This window comes from Fusarium oxysporum, chromosome 6 (genome assembly GCF_000149955.1).
Source record: "Fusarium oxysporum f. sp. lycopersici 4287 chromosome 6, whole genome shotgun sequence".
Lineage (NCBI taxonomy): Eukaryota > Fungi > Ascomycota > Sordariomycetes > Hypocreales > Nectriaceae > Fusarium > Fusarium oxysporum.
The window spans coordinates 3,452,407-3,474,635 of NC_030991.1; the positions used below are offsets into that span (position 1 = coordinate 3,452,407).

At 48.5% G+C, this 22,229-nt stretch overlaps 3 protein-coding genes across 3 annotated transcripts; 1 reads left to right on the forward strand and 2 right to left on the reverse strand.

Annotated features, from left to right (window-relative positions):
• Positions 1 to 9,650: 9,650 nt before the first annotated feature.
• Positions 9,651 to 11,683, reverse strand: FOXG_21340 (uncharacterized protein; the record flags this gene model as incomplete). The annotated part of the gene is made up of 3 exons (XM_018401673.1): positions 9,651 to 10,707; positions 10,760 to 11,015; positions 11,050 to 11,683. The coding sequence occupies 3 exons, from the start codon at positions 11,681 to 11,683 to the stop codon at positions 9,651 to 9,653; spliced, it is 1,947 nt and encodes a 648-aa protein (XP_018253515.1).
• A 788-nt stretch (positions 11,684 to 12,471) lies between these two features.
• FOXG_14006 (uncharacterized protein) lies at positions 12,472 to 13,699 on the forward strand (the record flags this gene model as incomplete). The annotated part of the gene is made up of 2 exons (XM_018394076.1): positions 12,472 to 13,251; positions 13,304 to 13,699. The coding sequence occupies 2 exons, from the start codon at positions 12,472 to 12,474 to the stop codon at positions 13,697 to 13,699; spliced, it is 1,176 nt and encodes a 391-aa protein (XP_018253516.1).
• A 5,339-nt stretch (positions 13,700 to 19,038) lies between these two features.
• On the reverse strand, positions 19,039 to 20,685 carry FOXG_21341 (acetoacetate-CoA ligase; the record flags this gene model as incomplete). The annotated part of the gene is made up of 3 exons (XM_018401674.1): positions 19,039 to 19,150; positions 19,218 to 20,333; positions 20,387 to 20,685. The coding sequence occupies 3 exons, from the start codon at positions 20,683 to 20,685 to the stop codon at positions 19,039 to 19,041; spliced, it is 1,527 nt and encodes a 508-aa protein (XP_018253517.1).
• Between the last annotated feature and the right edge of the window lie 1,544 nt (positions 20,686 to 22,229).

Here is a 22,229-nt window from a genome sequence, read left to right on the forward strand (position 1 = left end):
ACATTTCATCTCTGCGCCCTACTTCCTGATCATACTGAATTGCTTCGTGGTGGAGTTTTGTTGCCACTTAAAGTTCTCTACATAAGATTTCTTGCCTAGATATCTCTCCGCCAGGATAGAAGCGCTAAGGTGGTAGCCACGGAATAACCACTATTGTGTCATGATTTCAATGCATAACAGCTTAATTGTTACACCTGAGGCCACTCGCCACATCATCATTCGATCATGGATTCCCCATAATGATTGCATTCGCCCCCCTAACTAGTCTACGAGTTTTCACTCCTACTTTATGGCGAAACGGAAAAGGCTAACAAAACAGACTGTCTGCAAGGTTAGGGTTAGCAAGCCTCAGTGATTCATAAACGAAAAGAGATGTCATGCAGGAATACATATGCCTACCAGAGCAAGAGACCCTAAAAGGGCACATGACGCCTGCAGTCACTTTTCGATAGGAATAACCCTGCCCAAGTCGCGCGTATCCCAGGTAGGTTGTTGCAGATTGTTCCGTCGTTGGCAGGAATCAAGCGCCTGAAACCGAGACCGAGACTGAACCTGATACTGATATTGATCTGGAGGCTGAATCTGGGGTGCGGAATTCATTGTTGTTGACCTCGCAGGCTTTTATTCGCCACCTCGTCAAGGTGTTCTTGCCCGAGCCACTTACATTTGCTTTGAGATTAAGAAAAACAACCCTCATAAGTAAGGTCAGATTTCACGCCGGTCTGGACCATCGAAGCAGCTAGGCTTCTCAGAGCAAGCGTTCTGGTATAATGTGGCGATCTTAGTAAAAAACCGCTCATGGGTCGATCGATGATACCTTAGCTAAATAATCCCAGACCGACGAATGCATCCCTTGCACAACGGTAAGGTGCATTTGAATAAAGTCCCTTGGTTCTGAAAAAGCCTGTTAGTTCGTTTTCAACGTGGCCTTTCGAATGTAAGCACCTATACTGTGATAGGAAAATGATTTTCTATATGATAGGCAAGACAGTAAGCAGAGCAGAGTCAATGAAGCCTGTATTTGAAGTGAATTAGGTACAGTACTACGTAGCGCTTTTGACAATATCACAACATCAGAGTGGAACCATTAAAGAAGATGAACTGAAGGAAGGAGTTCGACTCCAGAGATAGCCTGTCGTTTCGGTAGATTAACTAGGGGGGTGTCAAAAAAAAGACTGACGTGAAAACCTGATCTTGTATGGTAGAAGTGAATTGCCGTGTCAGAAGTGTTTTAACACCTCGAGGGGGACCAGGTCGTATAGACAAGCTCTTAGCTATGTTGAAACTCGTTGTTAACCCTCACTCGACCCAAGTAATTGCATACCATAATAAATTCATTATAAGAAGGAATCTTAATTTTATATCAATTAGTAATCCACTTTCCTGGTAGTAAGTCACCTGTCGACCTATATAGTACTAAATATTTGATATGTTGAGAATAGTAGTGTCAGATATTAAGGTGAATCGTGTATATTTCTTGATTCTTTCGCAATCGAAGGACCATTGAGACCTTATATCTTTGACTGGTTCCTTCTAGGACTTGAGTCCTAGAAAGTCCTAGATGAAAGTCCTACGATCTAAGTTTAGGGCGTCAAACTTTAATCCTGAACCTTAATCCTGAAGTTGAGGGTGAACCCTCCAACATTCAACACACCCCCTCAGGCTCAATAGGTCCCAGTTGAGCCTGCATTTCCTAGGCAGTCTTCTATCCTCTGGAGCCTTGCTTCTATTCCTTCTTGCTTCCGGCTCTGCTGCTGTCTTTCCTGAATATCTTCCAGGCCAAGTTGATAGAGGAAGCGGTTCCATTTGCCTGCCGGCAGGGCCTTTGTCAATCCGTCTGCGATCATATCCGTTGATTTGGTGTATTTGACTTGAATTCTCCCTTCTTGGACCTCCTGTCTCAGCCAGTGGTTGTGAATATCCACGTGCCGCAACTTAGTCTTCAAAGTAGCGATTTCGGCGGTCACAAGGTTGATAGTTTGAGTATTGTCGCAGTCGATACGGATAGTCGGATCATCCATCTGAACTGTAAGCTCTTTCAACAGCCGACTCACATAGAGGGATTCCTTAGCAGCCTGTGCCAGGGCTAGGAGCTCTGCCTCTGTTGTGGATGTGGTGACTGTATTCTGCTTGCTAGCTCTCCAGCCGATCAACCCGTCGAATAGTCGGATAGTGTACGCTTGGGAGCTTTTCCGATCAAGGGTGTTATCGGCAAAAGAAGCGTCACTAGCAACTGTAAGACCTCCGGGCCCTCCGAATCGTAGGGCTCGGTGCCTTGTGTGTGAGAGGTAGTGGATAACGCGGTCGGCGGCGTCTTGGTGTTCTTGGCCAGGGTTGACAAGAAATCGGGCCAGCCTGGAGGCGGCGAAAGCTATGTCAGGCCGGGTGTTAACGGCGATATAGAGGATCGAGCCGACTTTACGTTGATATCGTTGAAGTTCTGCCGGGGTTGCTAGTCCTGTTTGAGGTCGTAGCTCTGTTTGAGTCATTGGTACTGTAGATGTTCCCTTGTTAGCTAGATTTGCGATTTTGTCAATGTAGGCTGTTTGAGATAGCCAAATCTTCCTTGCAGGCCGGTCCCGTATGACTTCCATTCCTAGGAACCATTGCACGGGATCTCCTCCTGTTAGCTTGTATTTTGATCCAAGCTGTCTAGTCAATTCATCGGCCTTGTCTTTCCGGGCCTTCCTGTAAGCGATGATAACATCGTCAACGTAAAAGAAGAAGAGGACTCCTTCCTTCTTGAAACAACAAGGTTCGTGAGGAATCTGTGTGTAGCCTAACTCTAGGAGGGTCTTCGAGAGTTCTTTCTGCCATAGCAAGGGAGAGGCTCGTAGTCCGTACAGGGCCTTGTTGAGCTTCAGGATAGTTGCTGTTTTCTTATACCCCGGGGCCATGTGCATGAAGATATCCTGGTCAATTGGGGCGTTTACGAATGCGTTGACCACATCGTATTGGACCATCTCTAGGTCAAATCTGGCCGCAATGGCTATCAGGGTCCGGAAAGACCTTCCGGCTAGGGTAGCTGCATATGTCTCTTGCAACCTTCCCTTAGCTTGTTGGTCTCCTCTGACCACTAGCCGTGCCTTGCATTTCTGAAATCGGCCGTGTTTATCGAACTTGTAAACGTATACCCACATACAGCCAAGGACTTGTTGGTCAACGGCGCAAGCGTCTTTCTTTCGAATCTCAGTCCAGGACCTCATTTCCTTGTGACTCTGAAGGTGGCTTTCTTCAGCCTCTTGAAAGAGCATTCCAAAAGGGTGATGCTTTAGGTCTTGATGTTTCGTCGGGGGCGGCGGTAGAGAGTTTCGATGCATTTTCACCCCTTGTCGGAGCTTCCGTTCAATTGAGGTCTGGAGAGGGGACTTTGTTCCGGCTAGGAAGGCTGCTTGCCACGAGACTGTTTTGTTTCCTTCGTCTGATAAGACCCTGGAGCTGTGCGCTAGTAGCGCTGACAGTGGTGTGACTGGAGGTGTTAGAAGGATATCAGAGTCTTCTGACTGTTTAAGGCCGTTTTCTAGGGCAGTCGCCACGATGCAGTCTTCTGTTTCGTCTGTAATAGGGCTGCTTTCGTCTGCTAGGGTGGTTGTTGGAAGGACCACTTCAATACAGTCTTCAACCTGTTCGGCTTGTTCGTTGTCGTCTTGTTCCGGCAGGGAGGATCCTTGTACGAACTTGGCAACTTCTTCTAGGTCAGCTTCGAGTAGTTCATCTTTGAAGCTTTCCCAGTCTCCGTTGCAGCCTTCGTCTTCATTAAATATGACGTCTCGAGTATTGACTATCCGGTTGATCGTGGGGATCCAGATCCTATAGATATTTGAGGACCTATATCCCACTAGGAAGCCGATCCAACCTTTGGGCTTAAGCCGCATCTTGCGATTGACCTTCTGCTGGGCATCTGAGGTCATTGCATAGGCCTTGCAGCCAAATGCCCGTAGGTGTGTTTGATCCGGCTGTTTCTTCGGCTGTGGAATCCCTGCTGCTTTGGCTGATGCTGTATGCAGTTGATCATATGGCGTTTTCCAGCCTGATGCGTAGTTCGGCGTTCGGTTGTACAGATAAACTGCTGTCCTTCCAATTTCTGGCCACAGCTGGTGAGGAAGCTTTGCGCCTGTTCGCATAGCCCTTTCCTTGTCCTTGACTACACCCCCTGAGCGTTCGGCACCCCCATTCTGGGCTTGTGTGTATGGGGCCGAGGGCTCGATGATGATAGCTCTATTCCTCAGGAAGTCTCCGATTTTCGGCTTGATCTCCGTGATCTCGTTATCGCATTCGATGACTTTGACCTTGAGGCCGTGTTGGACTTCCAGATGACTTAGGAAGGATTTGAAAGCGGTGATAACAGCTTCTGTCGTCCGGGCTGTGAGGTAGTAATCCCAGATGTAACCCGTAGCTCGGCAGGTTAACAACATCTGTGAGGTATAGCCGCCTATGCCTTCTTGGTAGTCATGGAAGTCAATAGCGATACGCTCGCCGGCCTTCTGATCGGATTGTCTTGGGGCTCGTCTGATTTGTCTCTTGATCTTCGATATGCCACAGGCGTCGCATTCAACAGTGGCTGGTCCTCGTATTCGCACCCCTTGAGAGGCCGAGATAAGATGTTCCAGAGCTTGTGGTCCCGGGTGCCCTAGGCGACTGTGCCATCGGATAGCTTCTCCCGTCAAAGGGGCTCTCTTTGTGTGAGAGCTGAATCTGTGGGCTGCAAAGGCTGCTTTTGGGAAGCTTTCTGACTGGTATTCGACGACATACTGGCCGTATAGGTCATGGATTGTGCATGCAATCGTTCGGTCGAGTCGTCGGAGGGTCGTTGGGTTACGCCTATTATCCCAATAGAAGCCTTTCTTTCGTAGTTGACGTAGGGAGACTAGGGTCGTAAGGAGCCGAGGGCAATAGGCTACATCTTCAAGCATTAGGACTCGAGTTCCTGTGAGCCTGATGGTCATGGTTCCGTAGCCTAAGATGGGTAGTTTTCGGTCTCCTGCCCAGATGAAGTCGCCTGGAATAGCCTGCTGGAATCTCGCTAGTCTGTTGGCACTGTTTGTGATTGAGATAGTAGCTCCGGGGTCGAGGATCACGGAGTTCCGTAAGGGATAGTTATCCCTTTGGGCTGCAAAGGCGGTCTTGATTTCGGCGACTGGTCGGCCGTACAGTCATTGGTCTGAGTTTTCTTCCTTTGTTGGCTGCATCAAGGTTCTGTCTTTTGTGGTCCTGGCCTTCTTCCGAGTGAGGGCTTTTACCTTGGCCTCCAGGTCTGAGTCTTCCTCGAGAGCTTCTTTCACCTTCTTTTGGATCTTCTCTCGGGGCTTGAATCCCTTCCATGCCTGATTTGGAAAGACATAGAAGCATTTCGCAAGTTCGTGGGATAACCCACACGCCGGGCATTCCTGTCTCTTCTCAGGAGACCTCTGGCGTTTTCTTTCTCCCTTCTTCGAAAATGGGTACTGGCCTTCAATGATGCGGGCGTCCCCTTCATCATCCTGGGGGTCCTCCCCAGCATAGCTCGCAGAAAACGCACCGCGGGCCACTCGGCCCTTCGTGGCTTCTGCATCTTGGAGCTCATTTCGGAAGGCGTTCCCTACATCTCGGTATGAGAGGGCCCTATTTTGCAATAGAGTCTTTGAAGAGATTTTGTATGAGGCAGTCCAGCTGGGCAAGATGTGTGTGGTGACACTGAAGAAGTCCCAGGCCCATGCACTGTTGTGGAGCGTTTCAGGGACCTCTCGTTGTCGCCCTTTCGCCATTGCCTCTTCCCATTGATCTAGCCACTTGAATGCTGCTTGGCTGACCGTCTTTGGGGCAGTTCTTAGTAATGTAAGATACCTATTTCTGGCATCCTTCGTTTCATCTTCCTCGGTCCTTCCACACCGGGCACGAAGGTTCCAGTGCCATTCGTATATTGATTCGTGTGACTGACAGCAGGTTTGAATCAAGCTTGGGGAGACCGTACGGATAACCCAGTCCTGAAGGGTTCCAAGAGCGTTTTTCTGTTTTTCGAAAACCTTCTCTTGTAGCTGATAAAAGGTTAAATCCTGCTGGAAGATCTTCTGGCCTTGGTCTGTAAGGTCAGAGATAGACCATGTTCCATTCACCGTTTCCTGAATGTCGTCTGGGGCGCCGTCTTGAGATTCGGCAGTATGAGACCGGATTGTTCGTTGGGCTGTAGCGGTCTTCGTATATCTGCGTTTTCTTATATCCGGGATAGCTGGTTCGTCTCCGAGGAATGTCTTGCTTTTGAGGTGCTGCTGAAGACCAAGACGATGGGCCTGAAGGAGGAATTCATGCTCCCAGTTGAGGAAGTCCTCAGGCTTAGAGAGGGTAGCCGTAAGACCTTCCTTTTGGGGCTTGGATAGGGACATTATGTATGAGAAAGAGGGTTCTTCAAGGTATTGAAAAATAAAAATAAAAATGGTTGAGGCAATGAGACTCTTAATTGTCAGATATTAAGGTGAATCGTGTATATTTCTTGATCCTTTCGCAATCGAAGGACCATTGAGACCTTATATCTTCAACTGGTTCCTTCTAGGACTTGAGTCCTAGAAAGTCCTAGATGAAAGTCCTACGATCTAAGTTTAGGGCGTCAAACTTTAATCCTGAACCTTAATCCTGAAGTTGAGGGTGAACCCTCCAACATTCAACACTATGTCAAAAACACCACATACCTGGGCATTTGAGTTAACTCAAACTCACAAAGCTCATATGAGTTGAGTCTGAGTTATCGCCGCTGACTCATGAGTTAACTCATGAAACTCACGCCGGCATCCCCACTATTTCATTGATCTAGTCTAAGTTAAGTTAGCTTGTTACAAATTTACTTTGTTGAAAAGCGGCCAATGGCTCATACTCATCCGTTCAGAAGCTTCAATACAAGTCCCGCAGCCACAATGGCGATGACCAACAGACTTTCTCTCTCTTGAATTCATTTCCAATACCATTAAGCCATCGCTATGGTATTGGAACCATCCCCCGTGCCCAGCACACCCTCTTCTGACCCCGACTTCATCGATGCAGACTTGCGTATTGTGATATGCTCAAGTGATATCACACGGTGCTAAAGTGCTAAAGTGATATATATCACCGTGAATATATATCACACTTTTTTTCAGCTAAGTGTGATATCACGATAGCTAAAATGCTATCGGCCGTGTAGCACCCTTATCTGATAAGATTAGATAATCTTATCTACAGTAAGGGGATCTCATACACGCACATCCGGCTGTGCGTTTAATATCACGTGACTTTGCGCACATCCCGATGTGCAAATAAGATTCGTTATGTAAGCCCGATCCGCGTGTGTGAGTGAGTATCTTCCATCAACGGCCGCTGTAGGAATGACCAACAACCTGCCACAGCTCCGGGCGATAGAGGGTTCAAGGATTCATGTTTGGAGCGTTGATTCGAATGCGTATGTTCAGTGGATATGGCGGGGAACGCAGTGATATTGTAGGACAGCTCAATAAAAGTAGCATTATGTTGTTGGTGCTGCATTGCCAAGCCTACTTGACCCTACATTGGAACTTAACTACACCTTCCTCAAATCAAGCTATTGGACCACCAATCCTACACTCGGAGTTTTACCTTTTCTTTCTCATTCAAACGATACATATCAATCATATTTCCCATTAGATTTGCAAATGTTAGTAAGGGGCGTTCCCACTAGGCCCCTCCTCCCTGCTGTAAAACATCTCTCTCGGCAGCATCCCAGATATGTTGCATCCCTCGCCGCTGTGGAAAAGGCTTCTCTGCCATCTCTTCCCCTACATTCTGTTCAACTCGCTCATTCTCAGCTTTATCCCAGTCAAGATAACTGAACTGCTCCTCCTTAGTCCACTCTCTCGTGCCGGATTCCTCCCTGCAACGCGGCCCCATTTGCTTGTAGTTAAGACACCATTGGAGCTCTATCTTGCTATACCGCGCCGGCAACCCCATAGCCTTCCTATATTGCTGATTGGTCCTCAGCCCTCCCCGGGGCACTGTGGCATACCAAGCCTCTCGTGCTTCTTTGTACCGTTGGTAGATAGCACGCGGGTCATCAGCTCGTAACGCAGGAGCCGCAGCTAGTGGTGTAGGTGCTGGAGGAGATACTCTACGAGTTGTTGTGTGCGCTGTTGTGTGCGTTGTTATAACGGCTATAGTCTCAGATATCATAGAGACTCCTGACAGAGATGCCGGGGATGCTGAGCGGGTTATAGAGCGAGTAGTTGTGTGTGTTATTGTATGCGTAGTTGTAGATGAGTCATTAGGAGCCTGCACTGTATTTGTTGTTGTAAAGGCTCTTATTGGAGCTTCCACAAGATAGTCATAGCGTAAGGCACATACCTTAGACCTCGATGTATGGCCCACCGTGCCACATTTGGAACACTTTGGTGGCGCCTTTTGGCTTGTTTCTTTCTCAATGGCTTCAAATGCACAAGGCTCACGCTGTGTGCTTGTTGGCGGAAGCTTTGAACTAGCTGCTAGGCGGTTAAACAGCTTATGGGGCTCAATAATAATCCGGGGGGCATACATGCGTATTGTAGTGTTGTTATATGAGTACAACTGTTGTATAGTTGTACAACACTACTTTTGTTGAAGTTGTACAACACTACCGGACTTCCCAAACAACTGTTGTACAACAATAAGGCGCTCCATATAATTGGTCAAGTTGGTAGTGTTAGCTGATCAGATATTGGTTTTATCGTATACACCAGAAACGTGACGTGTCACGATGGCCTTGTTACGTCGTGAAGCTATCCGCCACCGGCTGAGTAGTAAGCGACCTCACTGATGGCTACGACCCTTGGCACACTTATGGCTCTTAGACGCCCACCGTTAGCAGACAGACATATAAGTTTGTGTTCTCTTTACTCCTCGGATAAGCTCTGTCACGGCCAAGGATAACTGTCGTGAATAATTTCACGGACAGCACGAACGCCACATCACAACTAGCGCAAGGCAGCATACGGCTGCCTAAAGACCATCAATGCTGCTTATGTCGAAACATAGCTACAAGAAGCCAGCTCCCAGTCCCTCATTAGATAGAAGTTAAGAGGTTTCTTCGATTCGATATTTTCCACATGCGAGTGATGACTTTTTCAATCAATGCTATGGCCGAGCTGCCCTGTCTCTATTGTTTTAATACTGCGAATCTCATTGCAAATCCTAGACGCTTTAGGCACCATTAGGGTGCCATATGCTTAAGCACTTATTCCTAGAATCTCGACTATGGCTAGCTCATCGCCTATCAGTTCAACATCTGCTCAATTAACAGCCATCGAGCGGCTGGGCTGGGACTTCTACAGCTTCTTCCGTGTTGAGTATCCTGAGAAGAACAAGACTCAAATTGGAAGGGTTCGGAAGTCTTATGGTCGAAGGGAATACGTCTGTCTTCACTGCTCAACTCGCTGGAGCAATGGATACACGAGCAATGCCATAACCCATGCTCAAAATCGACACCGGCAACTTATCCAGGCTAGTGAGACGTCTCAAAACTCACAGCAATCGACTCTAGGGATGGGCACGTGTTTAATACAAGTGTGTATTAAACTGTTTTTTATTATAATGAAACTGTATTTTATTCCGAATAAAAAACGCGTTTTTTATTGCAATATTGCTACCATGTATGAAGCCGCCCAACAGTCATATACTACAGATAACCAAGCCAAATTAGGTCAATTCCCCCCCGTTCCTTCACTCTCTGACCCATCTTGGACCTCAAATTTTTCCACAATCGTCTCCTCTCCGTCGGAGGCGGGTTGGTGAGTGAACTCGCCGATAACAGCGTCAACTTCCAGACTTGATGCGCAATGGATTTCCATATACGTATCTTCGAGAGTAAGCCAACCGTCTTCTGTCAAATCTTCCCAGCTAACCACTGTAGAATCAACCTCATCGCGATGACCAAGAGGTTGATTCTGAGACTGCGTTATCCTCTCTAGCACCCGTTCGTTCATGTAGATGAAGGCCAACTTGTCAGCGTTGGCTGGTGTGAGCCTGTTGCGTGCCTTGCTGTGGAGGAAGTTAACCGCCGAGAATGATCTCTCTGAGGGAACTGAATTGGCTATGGTTCCAAAGATTCGGACTGCAAGTGCAGCCAGCTTGCTGCCCTGGTTATCAAGAAGCATCCAAGCATCTAATGGCGTCCATTCTTTTGAATAGACCAAGCCCCCGGCAGCAAACTGGCCCCCCGATTGTGCTCGGAAGTGGTTAAATTCTCGAACAATATGAAGGTGGTCAGCAGGATTGACTGCTGACTTAAAGAACTGAAGCACTTTCATCATCAGCTGTTCTTCAAGCTTAGTCCCGACTGTGTCAGGCCTTAATGCAAATCCTGCATAATGAATATCATATGTCTGTTTATCCATACGGTTTAACCATACTGAATACAGCTCGCTGAAATTCACGTCTTTATGTTGCTGAGAATCGTCAAGTGCTTTCCATTCTGCTTTAATCTCCAGCCAACGAGGAATCACATGGCCGATGTGAGCCCGATCGGCTTCTGAGGCATGCTGACGACTGCTAACAGGCTTAATTATAGCCAAAACAGTCTCTAGGCGTATCCAGAAGTGAGGGTTATTGACAGACTCCAGCACCCTCGGAAGAAGCTCGAGAGACCCGGAGGCTAGCTCTGCCCTCACGTCAGGGCGGCGAGCGTATGTTTGGAGAGGTTCTTTACAGTGTAAAACTGACCATAAAGCATTGAATTGACTGCCCCAGCGTGTGATTGCGCTAAAGCGAGCGGTTAGTTAGAGCTAAGAGTCAGAAAAACTGAAAGACGCACGCAGATAAAAACGCCTTATGGTGGCCCCAAGCTGCCTTTTGTGCTTCTCTCAATCGAGCCAACTGCAGTTTCGACTTCTTGAAGAAGGTGACAATTAATGTAGCGCTTTTGAATGCCTCCTCAAAGAACGGCTGCTCTAGGATGTCCTTGATGAGTAGCTGTAGCCCATGTGAATCGCAGAGCGAAAAGAAGCAATGTTGGAATTCCTTTCTTGCAGCCAAATGCACATGAGCTTTCCTCATCACACTATCCGTATCTGTGCAAAAACGAGTTAATGCGCAAGAAGTTACCCTTGCAAATTATCTCCAGCTCAGGATACAAAAGATCGATGTAGTGCTCAGCCGTGTGTTGAATCTGTCCCGTATCAAACGTCTTCCAATAGAACGCCAGACCATTTGCCACCTGTATCGAGATATTGATAATTCGATGACTCGTGATATTGTCTGAGCCGTCAAAGATCACGTTGATACGTTCTGTCTGGTCGAGGATATCTTGGACTTGGTTGCGGTACTCAGAATAGGTCGGGGCTAGCAGCCGCTGCACTCGGCGACGAGACGGTGGTTGCCAAGCAGTATTCAGCTTGTTCAACAGAATTCGCATTCGTTTGGACTCGAATAGGTTAAATGGACGGCCATCAGCGAAAATTGCTCTAGCAGCAAGCTCATCAAGCATCTGCTTAAAAGTCTTGTCTACCACAGGAAAGTGCTGAGTAAGTTGAGACTGCTCAGACTGTTGCTGCCCTCTGTAATTGGGGCAATGGCGAAGTAAGTGCTTCTTCTGACGAGTAGTGCCTTTGGCTGTCTCGTGGCCACAGTGCTTGCACTTGACTCGTGAGTTCTTGAACCCTGAGCTAGCGTCCGAGGAAATCGTGATAAATTCTCGGTGGACCTGGTGGTCGGCTGGCCTTCCAGAGGTTCGAGGCATTGTAGAAGAAGCACGAAGGGTCTGAAGGTAGTGGGAAGTCAGATTGGGAAGTTTCAGGGGATACAGCGATAGGCTGTTGAAGGCTGTGGAGAAAAGGAGGTCGGAACAGGGATTAAGGTTATAATGATCCTATACACTAAGCCAGTTCTGGAAGGAGCTAATCCTAATAGGGAATGGAATATAATACATATAAAACGCGCCTGTTTTAAATATTTAATACAAAAAGCGCATTTTATTTAATGATACGGTATTAAATCCATCCCTACTTTAAATCACCCAGCTTGATTACTAAGGGCTGTTGTTCCTGAGGATCGTTGAGACCATGCCCGGCCTGCGACAATTACACAAGATCGCAATCCTTGCCTGAATCAGGAACAACCATTTTAGTCAGGAACCTTGGATTTGAATGAATGAATGAATGAATGAATTTATTCCGCCCGGGAGGATACGCCTCATAAGGCCCGCAACGTAAAATCTCGTTACATTGTTTTTTCGGACTTCTGGCCCTGAGGCCCTCAAACCTCACCAATCCCTTCTCCTCGCCACATTTCCCAGCCTCGCTTGTCCCCTTGGAGCTGACCCAGTAATGCAGCTGCGAGTCTGGAGTAGGGGCGGGGTTAAGGAATTCGGGAACGGAACAATCAGGGTCCGACCATCGCTGACCCACACACATCCTTTCTGCTAAATCAATAATCCGCTCCGACACAAACAAACATCAACTTCCATGTCAACATCAAGATCCGCGCGATATGTCGCGAACAACCCCAGATCACGACCCGACGCCGAACATGGCCGATGAAGTAGATTCCCAGCACGTCAATATCCTCAAGAACAATCAAACCCAGCTGTCAACATCTCTCAGCACTACTCCGCCCGAGAAATACAGCCCTCTCCTTCCCTCTCCTCCCACGACAGCTGAGCGCCCTGTGCAAGGCGTCGTCGACGATAGTGACTACCGACTTCCCGACGCGCTATTGCAGCACAAGCTTCTGTCGTCAACAACTGACGTTTCAGAATTCGCACAGTTCAAACTCGACCAGAAACAATATCGCAAACTTCACACCAAGATCGAGCGAACCTTCAAGAGATTCGACTACGAACCAAGGCGCAGCTGTCTCACGATTCGCATGCCTTCGCCGACACATGACTTTTTTGCCATATACTTCAGGGACGAAGTTTGCACACAGCTGAACAAGCTCGTCACAAGCCGCACCGACGAGACGAAAGATGTCGCCAGCAGGATCGAGAGCGCCATGGGATCGCGCGTCCTTCTGAAGGAGGTGGATGACGAGAACGATGAGATCAAGCGCGAACCAGACATCCTGTTCAAGTACCCTGGAACAGTCTATCCCGGTGTGGTTGTTGAAGTGTCGTACTCGCAGGATGGTAAAGATCTGAGGCGACTTGCGCAAGATTACATTCTCTACTCTAACGCTGATGTCAAGCTATTTATCGGGATCGATCTCAACTATAACCGCGGGCTATCGACAGTATCGCTATGGCGTCCGAAAATTATCGAATCTGCAGATGATGAGGAGCTGACAACGTCTCAGCACGTTCATGCTAAGGTATGTTATCTGTGCCCGACTTATTCCAAATCGCGCTGATTGAGTGTGCTAGCCATTCCTCTCATCCGACGGCGAGGCCATGAATCCTGATGAGTCTCTGACGATTTATCTCCACGACTTTGCCACAGAGGAAGTGTCCAGCGTTTGGCCCAGCGCCGAGATCAACATTCAGTTCTCTCAACTAGCCCAGCTCTTTAAAGACGCCCAGCAACGGCAGCGGGAGCAGGAATCCACCTGCGCAAACGTGGGTGTCAAATCGAAGCGGATCATGAGAAAGCGCAGACTGTCGTCCAGTCCCGTGCAGCAGCTGAGACCCGAGGATGAGGACAAGATTGCTAGGCAGGAAGATGCTGTTGCGCAGAAGTACCATCAGGCTGATGACGACTATGTGTTTGAGAACGAGGCGGATGAGGACTACAAGCCTCGGGCAGCCAAGCGAAGAGGCTAGTTCAAGGTTCCGATCAACTACACCAACTACACTTTTCGACCCAGAGTAGTGTAAATGTAAATTATGTAAGCAACTGTCCGGTGTAGTGGGTGTAGTGTGCTACACCAGCGCCTTTGGTGGATGTAGTTGACGGTTGGTTTGTCGTACACTTCGCTCACGTGACTTGCGCTCTTGATCATGGATGGTACTTGCCCAGCCTACTACCCCTCACTCTCTCCCTCATCGCCCTGAGCCCTCAGCCATGCCGTTGCTTGTTCTGCTAACTCGCCATCACTCATCCCAAGACCCTCATAAATCTGCTCTTCCTCGCGCCACGAGATCAACATCGGATCCAGTTCCTTGACGATCCCAGCCCTATACCATGACCGCGATACCTGACAGATGGAGATAATCTGGGCATCCAGAAGGCTTCGCGACGGCACCGCCATTCTTCCGGCAGCTGAAAAGAGCCTCTCGCACTCTGCAGACATTGGCTGAATGGTCAAAAAGTCCAACGCCATCCGCGAAAGTCGAGGGTATTTCAACCTCCTTTCATGCCAGTACGTAATAGGATCGCGAACTCTCCTATCACTCACTTCGCGGCTACCTTGCCATGTCTCGTATTCATCACCTTTGACTGCTTCATCGTCTGAAGAGTCGTATCTTGCCGGCATATGACGACTGTTGGCCTCGAATGGGCTGAAGAACTTGCGTCTTTTTGCTGGACGTTGGTCGTCTGACTCGTCTGCTTGAGAGAGGATATCGGAATTCGCGTACTCGGTCCTCCAAACTCGGTAAACCATCTCCTTAGCCTTGTCGACCCATTCTGGATGGGTGTCCCAAGTGTGCTCGAAATACGCCCACTTGTATGCAGGATGGAGAGCAAGAGCGGCATAGTAGATGGGTGTTTCATCTAGAGCTGAATAATACTTTTCAAGCTTGTCCCAGGCGAGATTAATCCCGATCCTGAACTGTTCGGCGTCGGGAAAGCCTGCTGCAAGCAATTTGTATTGCTCTAGTTTCGAGAGGAGCTCTTCGAAACCTAGAATCACATCCCATATGTTACCATATGAGCCCAGAAACCCTCGCCTTCTCTTTCTAACTTGTCCGTCACCCTCCAAAGTCCTCACTACATTCTCATAATGCGTCAATATCTCCTCCAGGCACTGGAGGGCTTCCCAGTCGCTGTCCGTTAGCTTGTTCTCCTCCTCGCAGATACGTGGCAGTTTTGCGGACTTCCTGACCTGACCCGTCCTCTTCGACCTATTCTCATCTTCCCACTCCTGTTTGTACTTTACCACCAGTAAGATAAGATATGGCCGAATTTTGAGTGCCCTACGGATCATGTACAGTTGGGAAAGCCAGCGGGTATTATTGTCTCGCACCACAGTAAGTGGCTTCCTCGATCGTTCCCTTAACGAACTGGCTTTGCTGATTGCATCTTGTTGAAGATCTCGCAGCAAGTACATCAATCTGTTGGACCGAAAGATGTCATAGACAAGGTTATGAAGCTTCCCAACGGGGCCTTTGCTCCTCCATGATTCCCAGTCTGCTTCCGGCAGGGCCGACGCGCCGGAGAGTTGCTCTTCGAAAGCGCTTGCGTTCTTGCCAAAGAGCAACGCCTTTGCTGACAAGTTGACCGTGTGACCGAAACAGCGGCCTCGGCGAGACGCACCAGTGAAGCCTAGTTCACGACCAATGGCCCCCATCGCTGTATCATTATTCTCTGCGTTGTCAAGCGTGAAATATCCTATTTTCTCGGTAATCTGGTAGGCTGTCAAGATATCAAGGACTTGAGCTGCAATATTCGATCCACTGTGGCGTACGGAAACCTCGGGCACACCCAGCACAATCTTACGGGGCTTGTTGTGCTCATCTCTGAAGAAGCAAGCGATTCCGTACAAGGTATGCCGGTTTCCCGACGTCCAGCCATCGAAAGAGATGTGAATCAGGCCGGGAGATTGTCGAAGGACGTCGATAACGGTGTGGCGGTGTCGTTGATACTCAGTGATAATCCTGGTCCTGAGGGTATCTGCAGATAAGTGGCCACCACGTATTGACACTGATGGACTAAGATAATCGAATATGGCTCGGAGATCCTCGTCTTCGACCGTGAGAAAGGAAAGATTACTCTTAACGATCCATTGCATCACCATCCGTTGAAAATGGTCCCTGTCAAAGTTCTTGACGAAGGAGTTCGCCATGGCCTGCTCCCGCGGCTTTTCCGGATCGAGCGTCAAGGTATCAGCTATTGAGCGGTGCTGCTTCTCGACGCTTTCCGCTTTCAACTGCGTCGAAGACTTCGTCTTGCCCTCTGGCGCCCGAATATGATGTTCTTTGAACAGATGTTTGCTGGCATTTTGAAGACCAGTATGCGTGAAGTTCTTCGGCTGGGGGACTCGTTGGTGAATGCAGAGTTTGCATACCCATCTTCGCTCATGAGCCCGCTGGATATCATACCCGTAGTCCCAAGTCCAGGAGGAGGTGTCCTTTGCGCGCTCGGAGAAGAGCCAGCCGCGGAAATGACGAAACAGACGTTCTTCCTGTAGCTGTTGGGCATCAGCTAGTAACGTTGATGGTGAAAGAATTGGTGGAGAGGTCTCAACGACTTTGTCTTCTAAAGGATCGGTCATTACGGGAGGTGTGAATGCGTCAAACAGATCGATGAAAATTTGGACCTGTACGGGAAATTACCCCAGGATATCCTCTATAACTACTGGGGGCCCGAAAATAAGTTAGGAAATACTAAAGTCTGTGTGGCCCTGCCCTCACAAAAGACAGTACCTCCTAACAGGGTGGATCCAGATGTCCAAAACTGGATACCCTGTCCCACTAAAAATCCACCGCTGCAAAAATCCACTACACCTACATCAACCAGGGTCGTCGATGTAGGGTAGTTGATCACGTCGAGGGTTCAGGTTGATTGATGTAAGTGTATGAGTAATACACCAATCGATCAACCGGTGGGTTTCGGTGTAGTTGATCGGAACCTTGGGAGAGATATAAGATACATATGAACAGATCAAGGCAAAGAGGCTTACTCCACAAATGAGGTCTGGAGACTATCCGGGTTTTTGGGATATAGAACTACTCACCATGATGGAATAAGCGGTGAGAACCCACTGTAAACTACCATCGTTGAAATCCAGGCTTTTCTTGATCTCAGGCAGCGTGATATTAGCCATACCAAGGCTGGCATTGTCGACGAAGAATACCGAGCACCTGAGAGGGGACGGTGTGAGAAAGAGTTAAACCAAGAACAATGGAATAAGGGTCTGGTCATTTCCAGAAGATCCAATTTATACTTACGCGATACCGACGGTGAAAATGGCCAATGCCTTGTCTCTGCTGGACCTTGCCGTCATAGTCGCCTAGGAATACGTTGAACTGGCTTTGCAGAGGTTCGATATTCGGACTGTCTGAGTCGAGGTGAAATTTTGGCGCGTGGATTAGGCAAATAGGCGATTTGATGCAGGTGACCAGTGATAGACTTTTACAGCAGTCACTGAGACATGCACGGGGTCTCATTTCCTTACGTACGTACGTACGCCATGAGATATCTGCCTAGACGAGCTGGGCGGGACAGGGGGCAAAGAATTTGCTTACGATTACAGTAAGTGTACCGTAAGCCTGGTAAGTCATCTCGGGCATTACATTATGCATGCAGGATAATCAATCGCTCTCGGAACTCAAGGCCGTAAATTTAGTTAGAGGTTGACTAACATTAACGCACGAATCGGAACGAGGTTTTGAGTTACAGGGTCAAAAAGCGGGTTACTGTGGTAGCGTATTTTGCTGTGCCGTGCCGTGCCGTCGTGCCGTGCCGTCGTGCCGTGCCGCCGGCAATTTTTTACATCATTTACTGCAGGGATAATCGTCGTTCTAGACGTTTCTGTGTGCTATGTGCTATGTGCTTTTAACATTCTGTCGACTGTCCTGTAATTGGAAGTTGCCTAGCTTCTGGGAATCACAAAAGAAGGCAAGTCGTTCGTGTTGAGCGCTTGCACCTTCCGCTCTGAAATATGTTATGTTATGTTATGTATATTTTTCGTCCGGGGGGCCATAGGCCCCGAAAAGTCCCCTATTGGGGCACAGGACGTGCTGTGCTAGAATCTTCCGCTCTGAAATGTTATGTTATGTGTATTTTTCGTCTGGGTGGCTGTAACGAAGCCAAATCTCCTACTGGAGCAAAAGACGTGCTGAGCTAGCTAGGTACAGGATACCCCGCTTCCTTCACCATCCAGCATACCAAGGCACAAAAGGCGCTGTTGTTGTCAAGCCCGTCACCCGTCAGCGGGTTCGGGGGCAGTCTGTCAAATTTTTCCACCGACCAGAATTCTCTCACGCATCGCTACATCTGCTGATGCAGTCCACAATCTCCAGTAACCAAGTTGTAGCTCGTAGTCGACTGTCGTGGCGGCAGGGAAAAACCTTGGGAAGGAATCAGAGGCCGGCGGTGCGGCTTGCCTTCAAAGGGGAAAAACCCATCGCAATCGGCGTCGTTGATCGGGAGGATGTCGCTACCGATGCCGCGGGCACCGTCCTCCGATATCCAAGGCGTTCTGGTTCTGAGGTGCCGCCATTAGATCCGACAAAGTTGTTGTCAGAGAAGGCGAACACTCCAAAATTCCTTCTCTGAAAACTGCTGTTAGGGAGCCGATGGCATCCCCGCAGTTTTGTGTGGCTGAGTAGCCCGTAGAAAATCCCGCTCCTAACAGTGCACTAACAGTGCGTGCCAAGAAAGAATTTTTACAGGGGAGAGTTGTCCGCTCTGAAATAACATCCTCTTTGTCAGGTTTAGGGTAAGTTAAGGCTATTTAGATACGCGGCTATACTTCATAAGCCGAATCTTGCCAGAAAAGGGCCAGCTAATAGGTGCGTAAGCAATTTCTGGCTGCTGCTGCCTGGAAATACGGGCGCAGAACCGGGGAAGTGGAAACAGGCTGACAGTGCGAGTCTTAAGTGCTATGGCAGACTAGCTTAATGCTCGCCGGCCTGAAACGTCGGTTCGTCGGGACTGCACCAGAGTAGCGGTATAGTCCCGGCATTTTCATGTCAACGTGCAAGATTCATAAAATGGAAATTGTGCTTTTTTACCCTAGGTATGCGCTAATCCATAACACCATGAAGCTGATTTTATATCTTATTCCTCACAGGCTTGTATTGACATGAGATGTCACGAGTTTCGACCAACGTTGCTACACTCAAATTTGTACCTGTATGATTCCAATTCACCGACACCGGATAAGGCGCGCAATCATCCCAATTCGACGACTTTCCTACTTCATTTTCCCCATTCGCGTTGAACCCAGCCCCCATCTTATTTCCAGCCTGCCTTGAAAGTCGCTGATGGGGTTCCACTAGTTCTCAGCAGCCCAATCCCGGAACCACTCCAGCGCCTCAGGGTTAGCCACACTCGCATTAGGACCTACATCGGTTCCTGACATGATCCGCTTCACAGCAATCTCAATCCTGCGAGACAGGTTAGTTATCGTGCTAAACCCATAGACCGGAGCCTGGCATCAAAGTCAAAACCTACTTTTTGCCGTTGTTTGTCTTCGGTATTCCCGCTTTACACTCCTCGATGACCCCTGGCACATGTCGCGGACTCAATTCCTTTCGGATACAAGTCTTAATTCTCTCTATCAGATCATTCCCAAGCTTCTGTCCGCCGTGCATGACAACGAAGAGACAAACAACTTCGTTAGGAATGTCATCCTTCACCCTACTGACGCAGAGCGCTTCGTCAATCTCGGTGGCGAAGAATCGACTCAGTAGACTATAAATCTCTGCACTTCCAAAGCGGACACCAGAGGGATTAAGAACACCGTCGCTGCGGCCTAGAACCACGAGACCGCCTGTGCTGGAATTAATCCTTGCAAAATCGCCATGGTGCCACACGCCATCAAAGCGTTCAAAGTAGGCGCTGCGGTACTTGGCCTCTCCATCTGGGCCCCAGAAGTTCAGAGGCTGGCTAGGGAATGGTTTGAGACAAACGAGTTCTCCATCTTCGTCGTACAGAAGCCTGCCAGTCAAACTGTCGGCAATGCTCACGGCCAAACCAAGGCCTATACATTGAATCTCGCCTGCATGAACAGGAAGAAGAGGACAAGGCTCCCCGAAGTTGGAGATGATATCTGTACCACCTGAAATGGATCCTAGGTTAATGCGTTCAGGAAAGGTGTTGTAGATGAATGAGAAGGTCGATGATGGCAGCGGAGAGGCGGTTGAGTAAATGGCCTCTAGATGAGAGAGGCAAACCTCCTGATTGGTACGAATGTCATGAGCCTCTAGTGTCATTAAGTAGGCAGCCGAGGTTCCAAAATGTGTAACTTGAAATTTCTCGAGGAGCTTTGGAATCGAAAGATAACCATGAGGCCGAAAGGGCGAGCCAGTGTAGAGCACTAGACTTGCGCCACATGCCAATGCTGCAACACTCCAGTGCCACATCATCCAAGATGTCGTTGTATAGTATAGGATTCTTGATGTTAGGTCCATCGAGCAGTGGAGTAAGTGGGATTTCTTATTTTGAATCAGTGTTCCCAGTGCACTGTGAACAATGGCCTTTGGAAGGCCTGTCGTGCCACTAGAGAAAAGAACGTAGAGAGGGTGAGATGATGGTAGCTGCTCAAAGTCTATAGGTGCATCTGAAGAGCTAGTAGAGATATAAGTACTAGACGTAAACAGAGGAGGTCCTAGATTGCATACCTTTCCAAGAAGTTGTCATATTCTCTTGTCTCAATGCCCATGAGCTTGAGGTTATCCATCATCCGGTCTTCATTGATCTTCTTAATGGTGATAATGAGCTTGAGACCCTTGAATCTAAGCCTGTCGACAATTTTCATTGTCTTATCTAAGCTCGACCACTGTTTCTCATTGTAGATCATGCCGTCATCAACGAACAAAACCGTGGGTTCAACCTGCTCAAATCGGTCTAGAGCTGCAGCAACGCCGTTTTCTGGACTGATAGCAGTCCAAACCGCACCAATAGTGGCGGCTGCAAGCATTGAAACCAAAGCTTGAACATGGTTGGAAATAAATCCCGCGATTACATTTCCAGGCCTCACACCTGAGGCCCGCAGCGCATTGGAGCATTGTCGCACAAACTCACGGAGTTCGCCCCAGCTGGTGGGCTCCGAATTGCCGTCTTCAGTTACAGTGATGCAAGCAGTGTCAGACTCGAGAATTCCATCTGGGAACAACTGTTGTTTATATTGCGCAGTAGTGCTGGGTGAAAATGTATTTTTATGAAACTTGGTTGTTCATTATTGAGCTGAGAGTTATTCTCGGGTTTATATCTCTAGATGATTGTATCTAGGACTTTGAACTTTAAATCTAGGACTTTCAGACTAACAGTCTGAATCCTGAAGGGAAGGGGATTCCCGGATTTTCCAACACGCCCCCATCCACCTTGTCTTCAGGGCACAGAGTCATCGTGGACTTCAGTACTCCAAATAATACGACCTGCTTCCTCGATCGGACATGCACTGACTCGAATTGCTTCTAGAAAGTGACCGTGGCTGACGGCGTTCAATGGTTTAGTGAGTCCGTCTGCTACCTGCTCATGTGTGCTGACGTATTGCACATCAATATTCCCGGCTTCAACTTCTTCTCGGATATGGTGCTCGGTTAACGGAATGTGCTTTGTCCGTTGGTGAAGCTCAGGGTTTCTGCATAGCTTTAGGGAACCCTGGTTGTCGCCGTTCAGTGGGATAGGCATATGTAGCGGAAGGAGCAGTTCAGAGAAGAGGTTCCTAGTCCAGGCCAATTCTCTGGCACACTGGGAGAGTGCTGTATATTCAGCCTCGGTAGTCGATAGTGCCACTGTTTCGTGCCGTTTGGCCCTCCATGAGACTGTAGATCCTTCAAGTTGAACAAGCCATCCAAACGTCGATCTTCCCGTAACAGTGTCGCCTTTCCAATCCGAGTCGGCCCAAGCTGTGATGCTCCAAGCGGATTCAGGATCTTTCTTGACGCCCCCAAGCACCAGGCCGTGGTCTCTTGTCTGCTGTAGATAGCGGAGACCTCTTTTGATCATTCGTGAATGTGTTGGTGATGGATTCGACATGTATCTTGAGAGTACCGAGAGTAGGAAAGCTAAATCGGGTCTGGTTTGGGTCATTCCATACATCAGCGAGCCGGTTTTCGAGCTATAGTCTTCTCGTTCTTCTGGAGAAGCCGAGTCGCCATTGTCTCTTGGTTGCAGTGTCGAGAGTGAATTTCGCTCCATCGGGGTCTTGACCGGTCGACAATCCTCTAAGCCGAATTTCTTCAGTATTCTGGTAAAATATGCATCCTGGGAAAGGTAGATCAGCCTTGAGTTCCTGTCTCGGGTTATTCTTACTCCAAGAAAATGGCTGGCGGGACCGAGATCAGTCATTGTGAAGATCTCTCCCAGGCGGGCTTTGTACCCTTGGATTGCTTCCTTGTTGCTGCCCATGATGAGGAAGTCATCCACATATGTGATGATGATCACTCCCGTTGTGGGATTGTGATATACGGCCGTGTCAGACGTTACTTGTCGAAAGTCAAGGGATTCCAAGGCCTCCTT